Below are 21,034 nucleotides of genomic sequence, written 5' to 3'. Positions count from 1 at the left end.
CCCCTGCGAGCTGCTACGTGCACAACTGCCTACCATGGCTGTCATCCTGGGGTGAACAGAGCTGGAAAAATTAAAAAACAGAAGAAAACACCACCCCAAAGCAGCCCCACCTCTGCAGAAGTGGAGGTTAATAAAGCAAGGCCTGTGAGCCCCCGGCTCCTCCATCTGCCTCAGCCAAGGGCTCTTCCTGTGACCCGCACAAATTGTGGGTTTCTTGCTGCTTCTCCACCTCTTTGCAATGAGAATGATTTTATTCACAGAAGGTGATGTCACGAGATTGTTGTGAGGGGATGTGACTCAATGTTTGTATAATGCTTTGAAGATGAAGAGTGCTAAGTATTGTTATTTGAGATGGCAACAAAATAAAACAAAATATGTTCGGTGCAGCTGTTCAAGCCAAATCCATTTTCAGTTAATCTTCCAAGCAGGAATTCAAAATCAAAGTAAAAAATCCTTGCCAACTGGAACTTTACAGCTTGATGGGAAAGTTAGAAAGAAATTAATTGGGTTTTAAATAGTTGTAACTGTATTGAGATGGAGCGTGGAGTGCTCATCTACTCCTAATTGCCAGTCAGTTTGGAACGGGGAATTAAGGCTTGCTCAGGGGAAACTTTTTTCAGAAAAGGAAAACAGTTGGGCTGTCTTGCATGGCACACTGTATAAACTGTCAGAACTCTGAAAACATGTGCTTTTTCCACTTTATGCTGCCTTTTTGCAGTAATGCAAACCAGCAGAAGATGTGGAAAGCAATGAAACTGCCAAATGCCACCACAGAGCTCCTTGGGGGAATCGCTGTCCCCTCCCAGACAGCTCAGCCTGTGATCCTGCCCCAAAGGGCTGCTCCAGCAGGGCAATGGTTCTCCATTTGAGATTATAATAATAATCTCCATTGAGATTATTCCAGCCTCTGCCTGGAATAATCTGGGCTGGGGTCCTGTGCTGGCCCCTCAGCATCTGCTCCTGGTTGCTCATACACGGCTCCATGACAAGAGGATTTTCCCTTTGGATCAGGGGTGAGCACACTGCACTTACTCAGAGCAGAATTTGCTCCCCAGCCTTTGTGATGGCCTTTAGCCTCTCTCCCCTCAGTTTTGGGAACGCAGAAATTCCTGTGCTGAATCAGACTAATGTTTCAGCATTCCAGCAGCAGCAGCTGACCTAAAACTCCATTAAGGGGCAGATGTGCTTCAAAATTGTTTCTACCTCATGGCTGAGAGCAAAAATCCACTTCCTGCACAGTCTCTATAAAAAGGACACAACAACACCTTCATCTCCCAGGAGCAGTGCTGAGCCCAGACTATTTGCAAAACACTTTCAAGTCCTGGACTTAAATTAGCAAAGCTCAACTATTTTTACCTCCCAAAGACCTGCCCCTTGTGAGGAAATGTACATTTGATTTAGAATTTTTCCTGATGTTCAAAGGGGACTTGGACGTGTCTCTCAGCCTCTTGTGTTTGATGGGATCTGTGCATGTGAAGCACCTTCATAAGAGAGTTATTCATTACTTCTCCCTTTGAGTGAACACACTGTTTTCCAGCTAAACCATCCTGTTTGAGTTTTGCTGTCCTGAGCAGAGGTATGCCTTCACATCCCAGTTTTTGTTTTCTTAATACTTTTGAACTTACTCGTTCCTAAAATACGACTCTCAGTAAACATTTCAACGCTTTAATTTGGCTTAAATTTACGCTTGAATATTAAAGTTCCAAAATAGTTTTATGAGCAAATAAAAATACGATGGCTCTGGGAGCATTTTTTTTCCTTTCTTTCTTCCGTATCTTTTAGTTATGTTAAACTCTGTACTCAAGTGACTGCCTTATAAACAGCTTTATATTGCACTCAATTGCAAGTCATTGGAACAACATTCTGTAATGGGTTGCAAATGGCATAACATTATGTGCCCCAGTTTCTGCAGCCAGAATGAACAAGATCATTGGAAAGGTTGGTGATAAAAATGGACATAAAAAAGATAACCTTAAATCTAAACCCTCTATATCACAAGTAATAGAACAAAGTAAAAAAAAAACCCACATATTTTTCCTCTCAGAAGCAACGTGAGCCAGCTCAATCCTGCTTGCTGAAATGTTTTTTTTTTATCATATTCCAAATAAAATTTTTATTTCCTTTAAAGCTGTGCTTGCTGTGACAAAAAATGATTGCATAAATAATTTTTCCTCACCTTTGGAAAGCTGATTCTCTCTGAGAATGAATTAGTTAGCTGTCAGAAGAAAGCCTGGATCGTATATTCTGGAACACTTAGCGGGCAGAGCAGTGTTGAAACACCCGTGGCAAATGTTCATTACTTGAGGTCTGGCAAAATTAAAAGTTCAGCACAGGACTGACATTTTTTTCCTCTCCTGGAGAAAAAAACTTGTATAATTAGATGCTTATATTTCTTTCTGAGGTGTAAATCTTTTAGATTTTAGATGTCACCGTCAGCTACAAAAATGGGAAATAGCAGAAAAGATGGTCAGTGCTTGTATGGTATTTTGCAAAATCTTGATTGCAGAAATGTCATCAAGTCACTGAAAGATATGCATATTTTCTAATTATTTTCTTGAAAACTTTGTTATTTCAAGTTCTTTCTGAAACACATCCAGAAACTTATTAGACCCAGTTCCACATGGTGGAGCCTCTTATGCCCATCCCAAAAAATAAACCTCAAACCCACCAAGGAAATGCCTCACCTGCGAAGTTTTGACAGAAAATGAAGCCTTGTTAACAGAGGGATGTGTGTGCCCCCTTTGTGTGGGCAGTGCTTTGGGTGTCAGCTGTTTGGTGATCATACATTTTAATTAAAGCAGGGCACAGCCATGTGTGCACTTTATTTGAGGTTGCTCTCCCTTGTAAGCCTAATGAACTTATTTAGCCCCACAAGCAGGAACAAGCCTGTGGGGTCCCTTTGCCAGCGGACTCTGGCACAGATCACGGAGCAGGGAGTGTGAGATGGCATCACTCACGAGAGGGAATTGTCCAATCTTAGAGAAATCCAGGTTCTGTTCTTAGTAAAATACAGTGCTCTAAGGTGGGGAGTATTTTCCTCCTGCCTTCCTGTGAGGAAGGTGATGCACTGGGGGAGAAAGATGTCTCCCAGATGCATTTCTAGGAACAAATGCTTTTGGAGGTGGCTACATCATTCAAATTCTGCCTTTCTTTGGGCTTATTTTATTAGCTGCTCTCAAGCTTGTGAGCTGCAGCCGGATTGACTGTGGTCCTTTTGGGAAATGTCCCTTGGTTTTATTTTATCACAGTTTGAGAGCTGTAACCGTGAGTTACCGCAGTCACCTTTACGTGCACTACACCGCAGTAAAAGCAAATTGCTCAGCTTTTGGTTTTTATTTTGATTTGATTTGACTTGAACAGACTTTCCTGATTTGTATGTGAGAGTAGAGTGAGGCAGGGAGATCAGGTGGCAGTTTTCACAGGGATGGTGCCAATGGTTAGAGCAGCAGTGGAGGATCAGGATTTCTGTCCTTAGCCATGGTTCCTGTCACTGGGACAATTCACCTCCAATTCCTGAGCTCATGTTCGCAGGGATTTCTGTCTGACAGTGTGATAGCATCGGCTCGTGGTGGTGCTGAGGGGATGATGCGTACCTAAAGCAAAGGAATTCTGTTCTGTTTGATTTTCATCTGCCTGTAGGCCATGCCTGAGCTTCCTTCCTCTATCAAACGATACTGTAAATCCTGCATTTGTACATTAAGGAACTCCTTCAGTGGGTAACCTCAAAGTGGCCAGCGGTACAAAATACCATGTATGGGGTCTGTGAGGGGAAGCCTTGTAAAATGGGGGAGATTCTTGGGAATCACCCCAACACCCGTGGAATTTGCTCTTCTGTGAGCCACAAAAGGCGTGGGCCTTCCTCGGGAGAGGCAAAAGGCAATTTCTCTGGAATCGCTTTCTGTGGTGCCATTGCCTCTTAGCCAGTGCCGGGAGAGGAAGCTGGATGCAGGCACGGGCCTGGAGGCGTGGGATGCTCCAAAGGGCCGTTAAGAACCACGGCCTGGCGTGAAGCCCCTTTTTTTGTGGAGATCAAACAGGAGGGGATCTCAGGCGGCCGGGGGAGTGCCGATGTACATATTTCTATCAGTGAATAATTGGTGTGTGTTTCAGACGAGCCAGCGTCCGCTCGGGCCGGCGCGCTGAGGCACCGCCTGTGTGCGGGCGCCACCTGCCGGCCGCGGTGCCCTTCCCGCCGCTTTCCCGCCGCTTCCCGTCTGTGGGACCCCGGCCGGAGTCGTGAGGGGATTTGCTTGAGGAGTGAACCGCCCGGCAGGCTGAAGGTATTTTGAACTGTGCACGATGTCCGCATGCCGTGTTACATGCCATCCACATTTATCCCGACTTATTTTTAAGTTTCTTCAGGGAGGGCCAAGCTCTCGGCCCCGGAGGAAACTTTCTCTGTGTTCTGGGGAGATTCCCCCTCAGTGGAGATTCCCCCTCAGTGGAGATGCCCGGTCATCTTTCACGGTCTCTGACTGTATTAATGTCAGCAGGGATTTCTTCTAAGGCACTCTGTTCTCCATTAGCAGTTAGTCCCACACAGGGAGTGTGGCTCAGAGCCTTGGTCTCTGGTTTGTGGTGCTGGAAGTCACTCGTTGTTCCAGCCCTCTCTGATGGGAACACACGGCCACAAAGGCCTGGATGTGCCCTGTGAACCCGGTGGGCACAGCCGGCCTGGAGCAGGCAGCCCTCAGCCCGGGTCTGTGTGCTGGGGATGCATCCAAAGGGTCCTGGGGAGCTGGGCCATCCTCTCAGATCCACACTGCCCCATGGAGCACTTGGAGTGACCGGCTCTGTGTGGGTGCATCTGGATAGGTGGCAAAATCTGAGGAAGTCTAGGACAAGTCTAGGACAAGTCTAGGATTTCTTATCAAAGACAGGTACAGAGCAATTTTATTTAAGCTGTATTTGATGTACCTATATAAAAGCCAGAGAGGAAGGTAGCTCTTGGCTCCTCCATACAATTATGTTTTATCTGATGCTTTATGTCTAATTTCTGCAATTTTAGAGATCATATTAATGATTTTTGAAAATGTCAATGAATAGGTCCAGGGGTTGGTTTGTTTGTTTATCCCATCTGAGTGATGTTCAGTAAATAACAAATCCACACAGTTCACTGAGCTGACTGGAGTCACTTCACTGCTGTTTCCCTACTTCCCATGCAGTACTTCTCATGGACAGACGAGGCTGCTATGGAACTGGTTATTTCAGCTGGGGGAGTGATATTTAGGGGACTGTCCCCTCCCTGATAGATGCTTGCTGAGGGCTATGACAAGCCTTGACACAGGTGGTTACTCCTGCTTGGCTTCTTCTATTCTAAATCACTATAAACTGGAATAGCAGAGGGCTGGTTACCCTTGATAATTGCTTGGAGGCTTTAGGTGATGCTGAAGGTGACCACCATTTTCACAGTGTGACATCTGTACCAGAGCTTCCCTGTTCTGTGCTGGTGTCCCCTCGCTGCCACGGGCACATCCAAACTTTGGTTTGCATTTAGAGGGCACTGGGCTGCCTTGAGAGCTGCTTCTCCCTTCTGCCAAAACATTCCTGCCTGGACTGCTCCTGCTGTTTTTTACCATAACATTAAGACTGTAGATATTAAAGCAGTGTCAGCTGAAATCCCTGGCTCCACCACTGACTTTCAAATTTGTAGTCTGGCCTTAACCTTAGCACAAGCAAATGCTTATTTAGGTTGTTTTGCAAGTGGATGATTTAGTGACATCACCAAATTTCTATCTGATCAAGAGCTTTCCAGAAGCAAACAATAAATGGCAACAAAGCATATCCTTGAAGTAGATTTTATGTACAAAAACCCGAGCATTAGCAATCTCATTTTCAGTAATGAGATAAAAAACACAGAATCAGCTTTTAGGATCAAAGATGCATCTTGTTCTACACATAACAACACATGGTATGAGATGATGAGGTGTAACAAGCATCACACCTGACACCCCCTCAATGAAAAGCACTGTCTCCAGGCAGAACTGTTTGGTACTCTTATAAATCCAAAAGAAAATCAGGTTATATTGTCCCAAGAGAGAGCATCTAGTTAGATCAGACCAAAATGTTATTTTTCCCCAAGGGAGCATATGGAATGAACCACATTATTCTCTAGATAATGGACAAAAACCTTCTTTATGAAAGCTTATGAAAACTTTATGCCCTTTCATAAGCATTAATAATGCTGGGGGTGTGTGGGTGGGAGAGCAGGTGGGTAGGAGTGCTAAATGGAAAAGCAAAAAGCAGAGCTATGAGACTGTAATTTCTTATGAAATATTGCTCTGTATGATACCTCTTTGCTTTAGAACATTTTTATAGACGAGAAATACTTTGCATTTCCTGCAGTCTTCAAGTTTTTGCTGGTTTTTGTGACTGCAGTACTTCTGAAAGGCATTGGGGAGGGGATAGCTTAGGAAAGCCTTTATTTATCTCAATGATATACAGTACCAATAGCAGTGGAAATTTCCTTGTGCTCTGGGCCAGTGCCTGGATCTTGTCTAAAATCATCTCCTAGGCTCAGAGCAATATCCCTCTCCAGCTCTCCCAAGCCTCCTGAGATGGGACTCATTGCTGTTCGTCCAAAAACATTTTCCTGTGCTTTAGAAACTGGGTGATTTTCCCATATTTTCCTCTTCAGAGGTCACAGAGCTACAGTGGCAGCAGAGCTTGCTGCACACAGGGATGGATTCAGGGGGATTCCTGGGATGGGCTCCATGTCAGAGCACCTGGAATCCTCCCAGCTTCTGTTTGCTTGGAAAATTCAATCATTGAATGATTCCTACGTTGTGGCCACCAAATGTTTCAGCTTCACAGCTCTGAAGAGAGCTGTGTGTGGCAGTAATGGCCCTGGAGTTTTTTTCCAGTTTCAACCTGTTTGACTCACTAATGCTGTTGTAAAATTGTGAAATATTCCCCACAGTTACTAGTAAGGGTTTAGGACTGACCTGTTCGTGAGAATTCCAATGAGAATTTCCATTCAGGATCCAGAAAACTTTATTAGCACAGTTCTTTCATCCACAGTGTCCAGAAACACTTATGAAGTGATCAGATTGAAACTTGTCTTCATAGTTGCAGTTTTTTTCATGGCTGAAAGTAAAATCCAATGAGCTGGAAAATTCACTATATAGACCTCACCCGCCAGCTTCTGTCTAAATTAAAGAAAGACTCCATTTTAAAGAATAATAACATTATAAAAAATAATTAACACGAGAATGAATATTTGCAGCCCTATTAGTCAGAAGCAGGAGAGGTAATGAGCAAGATTAAAATCAGTGCTGGCCTTTCCTGTTAAAAGTTTATGGGCATTTAATGAATTTAAATGGGAAAAGGAAGCTGGTAATTGAATTATTCGTAAGAACTTTATTCAGCAAGGTTTGAGTGATTGGTGTTGGCTTTCACTGCTGTGCTCCCCTTTGTCACCTCAACCTGAGCACTGGGAGCACTGGATCCATATTTATTTATGTAATCGGGGGAACATGAGAAGTGTGCTATTGATTGCATTGACTGGAAACATGGAACCAGCACCAAAAAAAAGGGGAATTGGAACAGGAACCAGCTGCTCAGAGATTGCTACAGCCACCTAAAGAGATAGGAGCAGAGAAGTAATTTGAAAGAGGTAACTTTGTCAGGCTGGAGAAGTGCTTTTGGCCCTCCACACATGTAACACTCGACAACTGTGTGGGGATGTGTGAGAAAAAGAGATTCCCGAGGGGAACTCCGGCTGGGCAGTTTGCATTGGTCCATAAAGGCGGAGAACAGCAGAGCAAAGGCAGGCTCAGCCCACACAACTAGCAGGGAAAATGCTGCAACATGAATTAATTTTCATTAAAAAGGTGCGTGGAACAGCAGGAGGACAAACTGCAAGTCTCTGCAGATGGAAAGGGCAGTGGGAGGAAGGCACCAGCAGGGAAAATGCTGCAAGTTGGTGTTTTGGAGAAAAGGCAAATGCATTCACCCTGTCAGCTGCGGGAGGTTTGTTTGTTGCAGGCTGTGTGTGGTAGCTAATGTGTGTGGGTCCTCGTGGCTTTGGGGATTGTTAGTTTGGGTTGGTTTTAGTACCTGAAAACCCTCAAAAACTGTTGGAGAAAATCTAACAGCTGTGAGTTATCCAGACACGGACTTCTCTGCAGACCAGTGGCCTGCAAAGAAACCCAGAAGGAACTTTTCCCTTCTCACAGAGGTCAATCCATTTGCCACAAAAACAACAGATGTTGAAAGGAAGTAATTTTAAACTGTAAGGTTTAAATTGGCAGCAGGGGAAGACAAGTTGCCAAAATGTGTCTTTGTTTTGTGTCTCTGAAAGCCTCAATTCCTCCTAGTGGGAGACTTCCACTTCTGGCCCCTGCACAGATACACTTGCATTTCATTTAATCTGCTGTGGCGCAATCGGAAGGCTCTGGCTAAAAGAAATGTCCTGTGAAGCAGATCCAGAGCAGTTGGCCCGTGGAGAGCTCTGCACTGCTCTGCTTTTAGCACTAGAGGTGATTTTTGAGGTGAGTCAGTGAGGGCTGCACTCACCAGGTATCTGGTGGGGGTATTTGCCGTGTGGGAAGAAGCAATGGGATTTGGTCCCTGGAACTTCCCAAATGCAGCTTTTCTGTCTGGGTGTGAATGCTCCAGTAGCTGCAGGAACCTCACAGTACCCCCTTGTGCATGAGCAAAGCTTAAGGAAAATGAGATTACAGCAACACGGATCTGTGGAAATAGCTAAAAAGGCAAAATTTCAGGGACAATAGGAGAGCAGATGTGAGTTCTCACTGACTGTACAGGACAGCTCTGAAACTCGATAATTACTTTGTAATAAGTTGTACAGCTGTGATCCCTTCTAATTATTACACACACATGCAAAGAAGTGAGAAGCATTTTGTAAATGTAGTGGTCAGAGCAATTGAAATGTTAATTCTAATCATATGCTATGCCCAAGCATTGATTTTTTTAATTCATGTTATCCATTAATTAGTTAATGCCTATAAAGCGCATTAAAGATAGAAAATGCTAGAAATTACTATGGACTATTGTTACTATCATTATCCACTAAGTTTAATTAGTTCTTGTACATTTTAAGTGGATTATTGAGATGTAAACTGGGTGAAGATGATTTCGTAGCAGAGACTGTCCTCAGAATCCTGGCAAAGAGAGCAGCTGCAGTGCCCATCCATACAAATCAGGAGACTGCCTTGTTTATGCAGATTGATACAGAAATCTGCTTAGGTTTGTCCTACATGAGCATTGCATCTGATGGCTTCCCTCTCCCCAAAACTGGCTCCTTGTTTAGGGCTCAGCCCAGCCCAGTGATTCTGTTGCTACGGAGGGATGTGTCACAGGGCTGAGCAGTGATTTATGTCCCTGGAAAACGAGAAACAAGAAGATTATAGCACAAAAATGGGAAGATTCTCAATTTCCCTGTGGGACCAGCACGTTTCTGTCACCCTTTGAAGAAGGGGAGTTGTCTTTAAAGCAATAGTATCTTTAACAGGATCTGGTTGTAGTTTGTTCTCTTTTCTTTCTATGTCTGTAATCATGATGAAACCCTCTGACTTTGTCCTTCGTTCTTGTCTGAGCTTTGGAAGGGTGTATGGAAAATAACTGTTTCTATTCTGCCTTATTTATTTATTTATAAATAGCTACTTTTGAGGGAAGCATTCAACATCTGATCCTCTTGGAAGAAAACTTCTTGGAGGTTTTCCTTTCAACTTGGTCCAAACTGCTTCCCCCCCACCCCTGTGATGGATCAGGGATATTCTGGGTTTGTGTAAAGTTGAAGATGGTCTAGTTCCAGAACCTGCTTTATTTCCAAAAGTAATTTCTCAGCTGCACATCTTCCCGTGGCTGTTTGCAACAGGGCTCTGTGTTCTGCATTTTTCCCAAATGTTTTGATTTTAATGCTTATATGAACCACTGTTAAAAAATCTCCCACCCAAATAAAAAAGGCATTATAATGGAGAAAAGAATACAAACACATTTGCTCTTTTTTAAAAGACATTTATCAAAGTTCAGTCAGCTGGGATTTTCTGACACATGGCTGACTTGCAAAATTCTCTTTAACATCTTTGCATTTTTGGCAACATAAGGAAGTACCACTTGGATTCTGCAACTGAGGATTTCTGTTGACAAGAGAAAAGAGTAGACAATGTGATTTTTTTTTTCCCCTAATTATGTTTTGTTAGCTATTTCCCTCTTCTAATTTTGTTTCTGTCATTTTCTTTGTCTAAATGTCATTCTGCTTTTAGAAAGAGATGAGGATCACGGCTGATAAGAAGTAATTGTGCCGGTTATGAATCCAGGACTCCTTGCAAATAATGGAAAGCCATGTTTTGGAGCCAGTGAGTCTTGGGACAAATTTGAAAATACCTAACTGGTCTCTGCCTCCATAGCAGTGAATTCCTATTAAAAATTAGTGAAGTTTGTTTCCTTTTGTAATCAAAACCTTCTGTTAGTCAGTTCTGGGGTCTTTGGTAGCGGCATCATATTCAGTCCTTCAGGACTGAACCCAGTTGTTCCTGTCCACAGATATTAGGAAGTTACAGCCTGTTCTTTAGCCTTGAAAAACATGGGCTGAGTCAGCCTAGGGAATCTCACTTCTGGGTTGGATCCTCCTTTATTTCATGTGGTGCTGAAGCTGCAAGAGTTTGCTGTGCAAATATCTTTGTGCTCAATGTTTATCTAATGCTACAAACAGAGAAAATGCTCATCCCCTGAAGATTGGGGGTTGGGGTTCCTGGTCTCTAATATCTCCGTGTTGGAAACAATTGTTTCGACTGCATCCTATCAGTTTATTTTCAGAACCACTTGCCCTTGGCATTTTTCATACCTCAGCTGTGACAAAATGTACAGCAGTGAGATTCTCTTTCCTCTCCCTGTGTATTCCAGACATTATGCTGTGTGTCATCCCAAATTGCTGGGAAGTGACTGAGGTCAGCAGGATTTTGCTGGCTGTTCTCAAGGAATGGTTTGTGCTTTACCTAGATTAAATCTTATTTGTTGGAATAGCTAAGTTGCTCTCTGTCTAAGCTCTGTTTTGTTCAGTTTAGAACGTCCACTCTGGTGTGTCATGCCTGTGGCAAGCCATATACAGGGATTTTCTCTGCTGATGAATTCCTGCTCCACTTAAACAAGCCAAAAACCCCCTCACTGCAATGCCCAGTTTCCTGAGTTCATGCATCTCCTTTGGAATTGATTAAGTAATAATAGCTCAAAGGAGGATGCCTAGAATAGAAATCCTGATTTGGGTGTTCCTTTTTGTTTTGCTGTTCCTGTTCATAAGCTAATAGACCCAAATCTCCAGTAATGTGCATATCATTGCAGCACGGTGTTGTAATGATATAGCATGTAACGTTAAGTTAGCATTAGATAGAGCAGTTCACTTACCTAATATATTGAACACAGCCTAATTAAATATTTAATGGATTTTTCCTGCTGAGAGGAATCAGCAGAATAACTAACGAGTTTGTTCCTGGAGATGAAAGTTGCAGAGGAAGGTGATCTGTGGGGATTGTTGTTCATTCAATAACCTCATGAGCTGCCTTCCCAATTACTGTGTACCTTCCTTCCGAGAGGGGCACTGCGTACATTGGTATGTAGATGCATATTTCAGTGGCCCCAAACCAGTGAAGAACTTCAAAGCCTTGCTGCATGACATGATGGTAAATCTTCATTTGATTTCTGTTTGCTAAACTGACACTAAAGCTGTGGTTTGTTCCTTCCTCAGTTTAATGTCAGTGCAGCTTTGCAGTGAGAAATGCCCACATATTGAATGGGACACTCAGATTTAACTAATTCTGCCTCTTTCCTTTGAAGGAACCCGAGGTCTAAAGGTGTATCCTGTAAATTCTAGGATCATTGTCTTTTATGGACTATATTGAGGACAGTCCTCTCCTTTAGTGGTTCTAAAGCCCCAGCTCCGAGGGATCCCACTCCATGGCTGGGGGTCTCGGATGCTATTGCAGTGCAAATAAATAAGTGATAGTCAGTGTGGATAATAAACTGCACTCTTAATTTCGTCCTGAATGGCATTGTCAGAGCTGGTAATTAATTTCTGGAGCCAGTGGTGTCTGCACAGGGCTGGAGCAAGTGAACAGTTTATATATTAGCAGGCAGCTTCCTTCCACAGTCCTGTAGTTTCCAACTGATGTGAAGGCAATTACTTTAGATCCAGCTGGGCTTTAATTCCAGCTAAAACTTAGAACTCCACTAGGCATTGTGATAGCTCTACTGCCATACCATTAACTCTCCTTTTTTGGGCAACTTTTCTTGTTTTTCTCATCAAAACTTATCTGTAGATAGCAATTAAAAAAAAATAAAATGGCAAAAGGTGTCTCCTGTCCTGCTCTGCATTCACCGGGCCCTCTCACTGACACTGTGGACGAGCTCAAAGGGCTCTGAGCGCCGGCCCCTTCGCCTGTGTTATTGCCACGTTCCACCAGAGCCCTGGAGGGAACTGCCAGTGAGCTGGAGACCCAGGGTTTGCTCAGATGTGAGATATAAACCCTAAGAAGTATTGCAGTCGTTTCTAAACTGCTGGAGCAGCACAGGGAATGCACTCAATAGGAAGTGCCTTGTTCCGTTAGATAAGCTCCGAATGCTTCGCTTCATAGAAGCCCAAACATTGGAGGGTTTTGTTGTTGTTGCTGTTGGGTTTTTCTTCTGTTCTTTTCCTTTTGTTTGTTTGTTTTTTAATTAAAAAGGAATGGAAAAAAAACCAGCCCAGTTTTAAAGAATAGGGTTAAGGAAATGGGAATTATCTGAGCTGCAACTGTTATAAAGGAAATGAATGTTATCACAGCCACATCTGCTGGAGAGGCTGTGTTACTCCTGCTGCTTTTTATTATCTAAAAGTTAAAGGGCTTTTGTCTTGGAATTCTTTCTTGCAGCAGGAGCTGTGCAGAGCTCAGCACCCCTCAGATGAAGCCTGGGTTAGGGCTAGCAGGACAGCATTGCAGGTTAGCTTGTCAGGAAATGAGCTGTTCCTGAGCTGCTGTCCTGGCTCTGGAGCCCAAACAAGGAGATACATTGTGGAAAGCAGAATTCCAGATGCTGTGGCCTGGCCACTGGCTTTGGGAAGTGCTGGGATGGACTTGGGCTTGCAGTGAGGACATGAGACTGATGTGGACTGATGTGCAAATGTCTCCCTAGTGCGTTCCTTGGTTATAGGCTTTGCTTTCATTACTTGGTTTCCAGTTTTGTACTCAAGGACCCATGCTTGGCTGGATGAATGGTTTTGTTTGTGTTTTTAAACCAGTCTAGTATTTGAAGTGTCTCCAGGGAAATCTTCAAAAGAATCTAATTTTGCTTCTCTGTAAATAGGTAATCCTAGTAAAGATGTGAAAATCTTGGGATGGGAAGTTTGGATAATTTGGAAGTCCCTGGAATTGTTTCCTACTGAGCTGCACTGTGGAAGTTGTCACTAAAGCAGCAAGACACAGGGAGAAATTGACTTTTGACCACTGGTGTCTTTGTGACAAAGTAAGTGGTGAATAAATAACCAGTGACTTCACAACAGAGCCCACCATACTGCAGGCAAAACCTGGAATTTTAGGAGATGTGTTGTAAATTACAAAATCCTGCCCTACCAAGGAAGGAGCTGGATACAAAAGGCCATCACATAACCATGAGTCAGCCAGAGTGAGTGGATGGGTGACTGATTTAAATGTTTTTTGCTAAATTAAGATGATTCTAAATGAAAAACAGTGTTAGAAACCATTGGAGGTCTGTCCTGTTGTAGATTAGTTTTACTTAAGCACACTCAGCTTTATAAAAAATGCAGTGAGTAATCACTTTTTGTAAAAAGTTTTTATTAACAAGTATCAATAATGCCTTAATCTCATTCCAATTCTTGTGCTTACTAAGTATGTTATAGATGCCTAAAGCTCTATTGATGTCTTAGAGGAGGACAGAAGGTCTCTATCTTCATGTCTGTAGATACTGGGCCAGTATTTGCCATTCTTCTGGGGCTGGGAAAGCAAAGGATGATGCACCTTGTCTCGCTCCCACCATATGGGCATGTACTTTATTTCCATCAACAATAAGCAAATAAGCATCTGGCCCCTTATTAACTCACTAATCAAGTATGAACAGGAAGCAAAGTCCAGTGTTACCCAAGTGAAGAATGGGAGCACAATTAAAACAACCCCACAGATGCTCTGATTATGTGTCTGTGTTGGATTCCAGCCAGAACAAACTGTCAGCTCTGCAGAAAAGTTGCCAAGCCCTCCACGATAAAATCAAGCCCATAAAAATGTTATAATTAACGATTTCCCTCTAACATCTATGGATGCCTTTAAGTTACTGTCTCAGGAATGTTTTCTGCCGAGTTGGAAAGGTGCCTGTTTCCATATTTGATGTTGTCTCTAAGGATCAGCCATCAGCCCACTTGTTTAACCTTGGGCAGTTATAAAGCATGTTCATTTACATGAACCTCACTGAGATGAACAGGCAGGTTCAGGAGCATGGGCCAACCCCTCCAGAACCAATTTCCCTGTCAGTTTGAGTGGCAGTATCTTTCCCTGGCTCAGGAAAAAGTCTTTTCCTTACTCACCTCTTGTGAGTAATCCATGGCTTGGGGATCCTGGGTTTGTCCTGGAAGAGGGACACACAAGTCTGCAATTGAAATAAAAGGCAAAGTGCCTACGTGAGACCTTCCAGGAGTTTTCATTCTATTACACATTCCATGTCAAAGCTGCAAGTCTGGCTTAGCCACAGGCACTGCCTAAGCTCAAGCAGGACGAGCTCTTTGCTCTCCACTCCTCTCCTCTGGGGCATCTTTGGTGGCTGTCCTGCGTCAGCATCTGTTTAGTGTGCTCCAAATGCAGGTTTCTGTCAGCAGGGATGGACTTGCTCCATCTCCATCCCTGGCCTTGTGTGTTCCTTCCGCCTCCCTTGCATCCCATAGAGCTTCTGTGAGCCAGATCAGTGCAGTCATCCCTGGGAAAACCAGCTATTATTCATAAGAGGTGGATTTTAACTTTATTTTTTCACTGACTCACGAAGCTGATCCAGCTTACCAAACATTTGCATGGTCACTGGACCATAAGGAAGGTGTAGGTGGCAGCAGGAAGAAGTTCACAGAAAACTTTGCTTTGTGAGAATTTCTGAATTTTGAAATATGGAGGTAACTTCTCAATAATTTAATGATGAAAAACTTTTTACGTAGTTAGTTTTATTAGAGAATAAATAGAAAGCATTTACAAGTAAATAGTTAAAGGGGTTTAAGATGCAACTTCTGAAATTCTAAAAAGCTCAATGACTAATTCAAGTTGAACTTACCCCCACTCTTCAGACTATTAATTTGAAAACATTTTTTTCTAGATTTCTTTTACATTTTCTCCTAGTTGGAAATAGATGAACTTCTTTCTCTGTCAGAGTATTTCTGAGATGAGAAAAGAGCATGTTGCCTGATTAGGTTTGCTCAAAGTTGGCTATTTACTTTTACCTGTGGTCAGGTCAGGAGCAAAGGATGAGGATTACATCTGTAAATGCTTTGAAAGGTGTCTGTACTGAAGGATTTTGTTTGTGGCCAGTTTTAGCTAGATGACATTATCCATAACATCCTTTGTGCCGTGGAAGGGCATGCAATGAAGTAGGAAATGCTGTGTGGATGGCCTGGTGTCAGACTATTAACTTCCATGTGTACCAACACTCTGAACACTGCTGGAGACTCCATTAGGAAAATGATCTATATTGTACTGTAAAATGCATTATCTAATTTATGCTGCTACAGTGACTACAGGAGTGGCAGCCAGGGCTGAAAAGTGAATCCCATGGTGGTGAAAGAGCTGGAGCAAGAGTGAATGGATCCTGTGGCCAGTGAGTGCTGGCACAGCTGGCACTGACAGCAGGGATCTGGTTTTTGTCACCGTGGGGCCCTCTTTGAGTGCTCTTAGGGAGAGGTGGGATCCACCCAGCCAAATGAGGTACAAGCATTTTTGCCAATGCGCTGGCCAAGAACTTTAACCTAGGGATGGACAGAGAGAGCTGATGGCAATGACACAAATGAGGGAATAATGGACCAGACTGGTAGACGAGAGATGCATGGCTGGGGTGCTGCCATGGTGGAGAGGGGCTCTGGAGGGACAGGGTGGGAGGGTGAGGAAGGGGAACTCTCTCCTAGGTTAGGGATGGGAAGGTGTGGAGCTCTGCCCAGGGACAGGGGATGAGCCAGCAGGGAATGAACAGGCTGCACAGAAGAGCAGCTGATGTTGGGGATGCTGTGTTGAGTGTCAGCTACAGACACATGACTGATGGGAAGAGCATCTAGAAGCAACTGTAACTAAAATTACTTGAACTTTTCATTTTTTAAAGCTCTCTCCACTTCCTTCCAATTTGGGAATGACATTTTTCGAGTCTGAACTCCTCTCAAAAGTATTTTTGGAAGAAATTTTGTTCATTTCTGAACAAAACCAGTTTAGCCATCTTTGTGTAAAATGACTGCTAGGCAAGTACTCAGCTATGACATATTTTTGGCAGAGAGCTATCAAACAGCTTTAGGGCCTCGTTGGAAATGTCCAAGAGTTTTTTAAATCATCAGATAATTATTATTGGTTATAATAATCCTTAGAGACTCAGAGACTTAAAGCACTGGAGGGTCTGCAGGCAGCAATGAAAAGCAAGTCCTTGAGAATATGCCAGGGAAATTTTCCAGCAGCAATTGCTGGGTATCTGCATGTCCAGGGGTGAGCAGGACACAGCAGTGGAAATGTTACCGAGCTGGCAAAGCGTGGTCAGCTATGGAGATTTAATTGGCTGCGGATCCACATTGCTGCTGGCATTTGGCTCCTGGTGTGAAGGAACTGGAAGGATGGACAGGGACTGCCATCCCCTTTGCCACTGGACAGAGGCTGCAGCAATCCCAGCACTGCAGTCTCCAAACTCATTTGCCCAGACTCTCCATTTCAGGCTGTGAAGGATAATTATTCAGGGGAGTATTGAAAAAAATGCCGCTTTAATGTGAAACTTAGTGTTTGTTTTGGAGCAGTTGTGGCGCTCACCGCTGACAATAAAGCCCAGGAACAGGGAGGTGCTTTGGGCAGGGAGGTGGACTATCTAAAAGGAAAGTTTTAAACTTGCCAGGAGATGGGAGTAATTATGTTGCACTTCCCACTCTGGTTTTGATCTTGTTACACAAGCGTGAGTGAATGTGGAATTAGATCCTCTCCTTATAGAAACGTTCCAGATTAGTTTCACTTGATACGTTTTTGCTTCCGTTATTAGAGCTACATTTGTCCCAGACGTTTGAAGTTTGAGCTATTTCCAAGGTCCCTACTCCCTGAATTCCCCCATCTCACTGGTGCCTGTACAATAACGCTGAGCCTCCTCAAGACACAAATGTGGAGGCACTTTTGTGGGGAACACGGTGTTCCCTGGAGCTGTTCATCTCAGATCCGTGCTTTCCGTGGCTCCTCGTGATCAAAAGCTGGGAAATGCTGCTCCAGAGAAACGCTGCTAACGTTGAGGCAAGTGGACACTCTTCCCTGAAGCTTTTGGATTAAAAGGTTTTTGGAAATTTTTTCAGTTAACTGTTTATTTCATGGATGGAAATTAATTGGATTAAATTAATTAATTCTAAAAATCCATCATCATGTGACCTTTTAACACATACACCACTGAATTAGAAAAGCCTTTATTTGTTGCTGCCAAGCTGTTCTTTTTCAGTTGCATTAAAATGAAATATATTTGGGCATAAAAGATGACAGCTCCTTTTCATGTCCTCTTACTGTATTTTTGCTGTGGCTGGTCAGATGCTTTTATCTCGAGCTTTTTTCTTTGCAGTGGTAAAAAAAATAAAAAAAAAAAATAGAGGATTTAAGAGAGTGATAGAGTTTGCAAAGAAAATAAAATTTTTACACAATACTTGTCACTGCTCAGAAAATGGGATTTCATGCTGACAAAGCTCTGTGCTTGGCTGGAGCTCTTGTTGACACCGGTGGGCTTTGGGGTTCCTCCTGCAGCTGAGCCAACATTCCACCCTCCTGTGGCACAGGTATTCCTTGGAATAGGGGCAGAGGATCCCGAGCAGCAGGCTGGACCTGTGGGAGCAGCTCAAGTGCCATTCCCATGGAGCACCCATCCTGGATGGAACCAGAGTGTCTGGAGGTTGAAGGTACATGGAAAATGGATCAGCTGAAAGAACAGCTCTTCATGATAATTGGGAAGGGAAGACATGGAGAACTTTTGTGGTGAAAAGTCCAAGTGTAGCCCATGATGGATAGGAGCAGAACTTCTATTGTGGTCAAGTACAACTGGCAGTTCAAGGAGAGGATTAGCAGTAAGAACAGAGGAACAGTGTTTGATTTAACCATTCTCCTAGCAACTTTTAAACAGGAATGAGAGCAGAAAATAATCATTGGTCTGGTCCTCTGGCATTGGCAGGAAAATGCCACGGGAGCCGGCTGGGACAGTGACATGGGACAGGTTCTGCAGCTGCCTGTGCAGCCTCGTGATCTGCCAGTGCTGGCATTAACTACTTCAATTTTCCCCTCAAGAACCAGAAATCTTCTTTAATCCTACATAATTCTAAAATTGCAGAGCTGGAGGTAGGAAGGGCCCATTAAGCGAGGCAGCCTCCTCTGTCCGCAGGGGGATTGTTCAGGGGGAACTTCGTGATTGAAAAACAGGGATTCAACCAATTACTCACCTAATAGTTTCAGTTCATCCACCTCTGCCTCTGAGATCTGTCGTCTCATCTTTCTTTGTGAGCAGCATGAATGGATGATCAAGTTTCATTCTCAAATCTGCAAGGCAGATTTATGCAGAGTCTTTGTATCTCTAAGCAAATCGGGGAATGCGAGTCTCTTGCTACAGTGCGGCTGAATATTCTTAGGGAAGGTGTGTAAGCAGCCCAAACCTAATTCCTGTGAGGGGTTTAGCTCACGGCATGAGACCTTCAGCTGGAGTAAGGAGCTGCACTGGGGTTCGGTGCGAGCCTGGGGTGCCTGCGAGCTGCGCTGAGCCGAGGCGGTGCTGCCCGCGGTGATGTGATGTGACCTCTCGCCGGCCGCCCCGCTGGAGCCATCGCGCTGCTGCGCGGCCGGCTGCGCTTGTACCTCCATCCCGCGGGCCCGGGAGGGCCGGGATGCTGCTGCGGCTGTGTCCGGGCCGCAGGTGTGTCTGTCCCTGGGGTGTGTCTGTCCCTAGGGTGTGTCTGTCCCTGGGGTGTGTCTGTCCCTAGGGTGTGTCTGTCCCTGGGGTGTGTCTGTCCCTCGGGTGTGTCCGTCCCGCCGCCGCCCCGGGATGGCCCCGGCCGCGCTGGCGGGCGTTGGCCGGCAGGGGGCGCCCTCGAGCCGCGCGGAGCCCGCGCCGCCCCCGCCCGCACGTGGCGCGCGCCCCGCTGAAAAGCCGCGAGCGGCCCCGCGCCCGCCACTGGCGCCGGCAGCGCCCGCTCCGCTCCCTCCTTTCCGCTCCTTCCCGCTCATCCCCGCTCGTTGCCGCTCCTCCGCCGCCCGGACCGGCCCGCTCTGCCCTCCGCCATGGCGCGCGGCGTCGGCACTTCGCATCCTCCCCTGCATCCCGCAGCCCGGGGGCGGCGGGTACCGTGAGAGCCACCGCGCATCCCTGGCGCTGCGGCGGGGACCGGGCGCACGCAGCTGTCGCTGACCTGTTGCAAGAGCCGGGCTTGTCTTGGGAATATTTTGTCTAGGTCTTTTTTCTATTTTTTATTTTTTTTCCTTCTCGACGGGGGAAGTTTGCTCCCCAGCCTGTGGCCCGGCTTCCTCCACACCCTTTCCTCCTCCTTTTCCTCCTTTTTTCCAGGATCCGCTGTCTGGGGCCAGAAGAGGTCTCCCTCGTTACCCCCGGCCCAGCGCTGGAGCTGGGGGCACCCCGCGGGCTCCAGGCTCGCCCTTTCCCCCGGCGGCGGCTGCGGGGCGGCCCCGGGAGCGCGGGGAGGCTCCGCGAGTTCCCCGGGCTGCCGGACCGCCACCATGTCCAAAGTGGCGGCGGAAAGTTGCGGGGCAGCGCCGGCCGAGGACTTGTCCAAGGTGTCGGACGAGGAGCTGCTCAAGTGGAGCAAGGAGGAGCTGATCCGCAGCCTCCGCCGCGCCGAGGCCGAGAAGATGAGCGCGATGCTGGACCACAGCAACCTCATCCGCGAGGTGAACCGCCGGCTCCAGCTCCACCTCGGCGAGATCCGCGGCTTGAAGGTAGCGGGGTGGGCAGGGTGGGACCCCTGAAATTTGTGCGGTCTCTCCGCGTCCCCCGCCCGTCCCGTCGGGAGCAATCTCGTCAGATGGATGGTCTGGGAGGAGCCGCTCCCAAGAATCGCATGAAAAGTGGATGAGAACTGGGGTGAACAGCATTTGATCCCGCTTAATGATCAATTAAGTGGCCGGCTAAGAGACGACCAGCTCTACGGCACGCTGTAGTGCACAGCTGGTTTATGCTCTGCCCCAGTATTCTTTTGGGCTGATAAAAACCCTGAAATCTTGTCAGCTTTGTGTTAGACTTCCTTGGTTTTGAGCGAAGTTAAATGATCCTGCCTGAAGTGCACGAGAACAAGGGTTTGTGTAGCTCACGCTGTTTTCAGTCACTATTTTCAGACGATTTAGCCTGTCAGGCAGGCTGGCAGGCTGCTGGAAAGAGTCGGTCACTTCCAGGATTCAGTGCAGCATGTGGCAGGTGATGGCAAACCCTATGGCTCGGGTTTGGGAATTGAACCATTCCCAAATTTATTGTCCAAAAAGATATCTGGTAACACAGCTCTGATCAAACCATTCTCAGTTGTGTGCTCATGCAGGCTGCAGCCTGTATTACAAGTCTGTAGTAGCTTATCCCTTCTTAATTTCACTTTTGGTGGATGAGAAGCTTAGTCCCTAATGCTTCCTTGCCAGTTCTGAGGACTGGGAAGAAAGTGTGCCTATTTACAGAGCATTACCTAGCCTTGTGGATTATAGACCTAGAAAGTTACCTTAGAGTAGGCAGGACTACAGAACATTTTGTGGCTTACTGCTTTGAGAATTTTCAGGAAATTCCTTCAGTGAGCTGAGGCTGGAGGGAATGAGAGAGGGGACAGAGATGCAATGTGGGCTTTTGAATTATTACAGGA

General features: G+C 45.4%; 1 protein-coding gene across 48 annotated transcripts in view; it reads left to right on the top strand.

Annotated features, from left to right (window-relative positions):
* CCDC85A (coiled-coil domain containing 85A) overlaps positions 1–21,034 on the top strand; it is a 218,928-nt gene that overhangs the window by 133,188 nt on the left and 64,706 nt on the right. For 31 of the 48 annotated variants that reach the window (XM_086875015.1, XM_086875012.1, XM_086875042.1 and 28 more), the window contains one exon: positions 19,744–20,132. In XM_086875015.1, the coding sequence (XP_086731141.1) occupies positions 19,744–20,132 (389 nt within the window). Of the gene's footprint in view, positions 1–4,110; positions 4,281–17,203; positions 17,448–17,974; positions 18,095–19,276; positions 19,631–19,743; positions 20,133–21,034 lie in introns of those variants that run through there. The other 17 variants (XM_086875004.1, XM_086875005.1, XM_086875007.1 and 14 more) reach the window with 5 other exon arrangements.

The sequence above is a fragment of the Cyanistes caeruleus genome, chromosome 2 (assembly GCF_971803275.1).
Source record: "Cyanistes caeruleus chromosome 2, bCyaCae1.hap1.1, whole genome shotgun sequence".
Taxonomy (NCBI): domain Eukaryota; kingdom Metazoa; phylum Chordata; class Aves; order Passeriformes; family Paridae; genus Cyanistes; species Cyanistes caeruleus.
The sequence above is the reverse complement of the archived record's forward strand: the minus strand, read 5'-3'. Positions and strand labels throughout refer to the sequence as shown.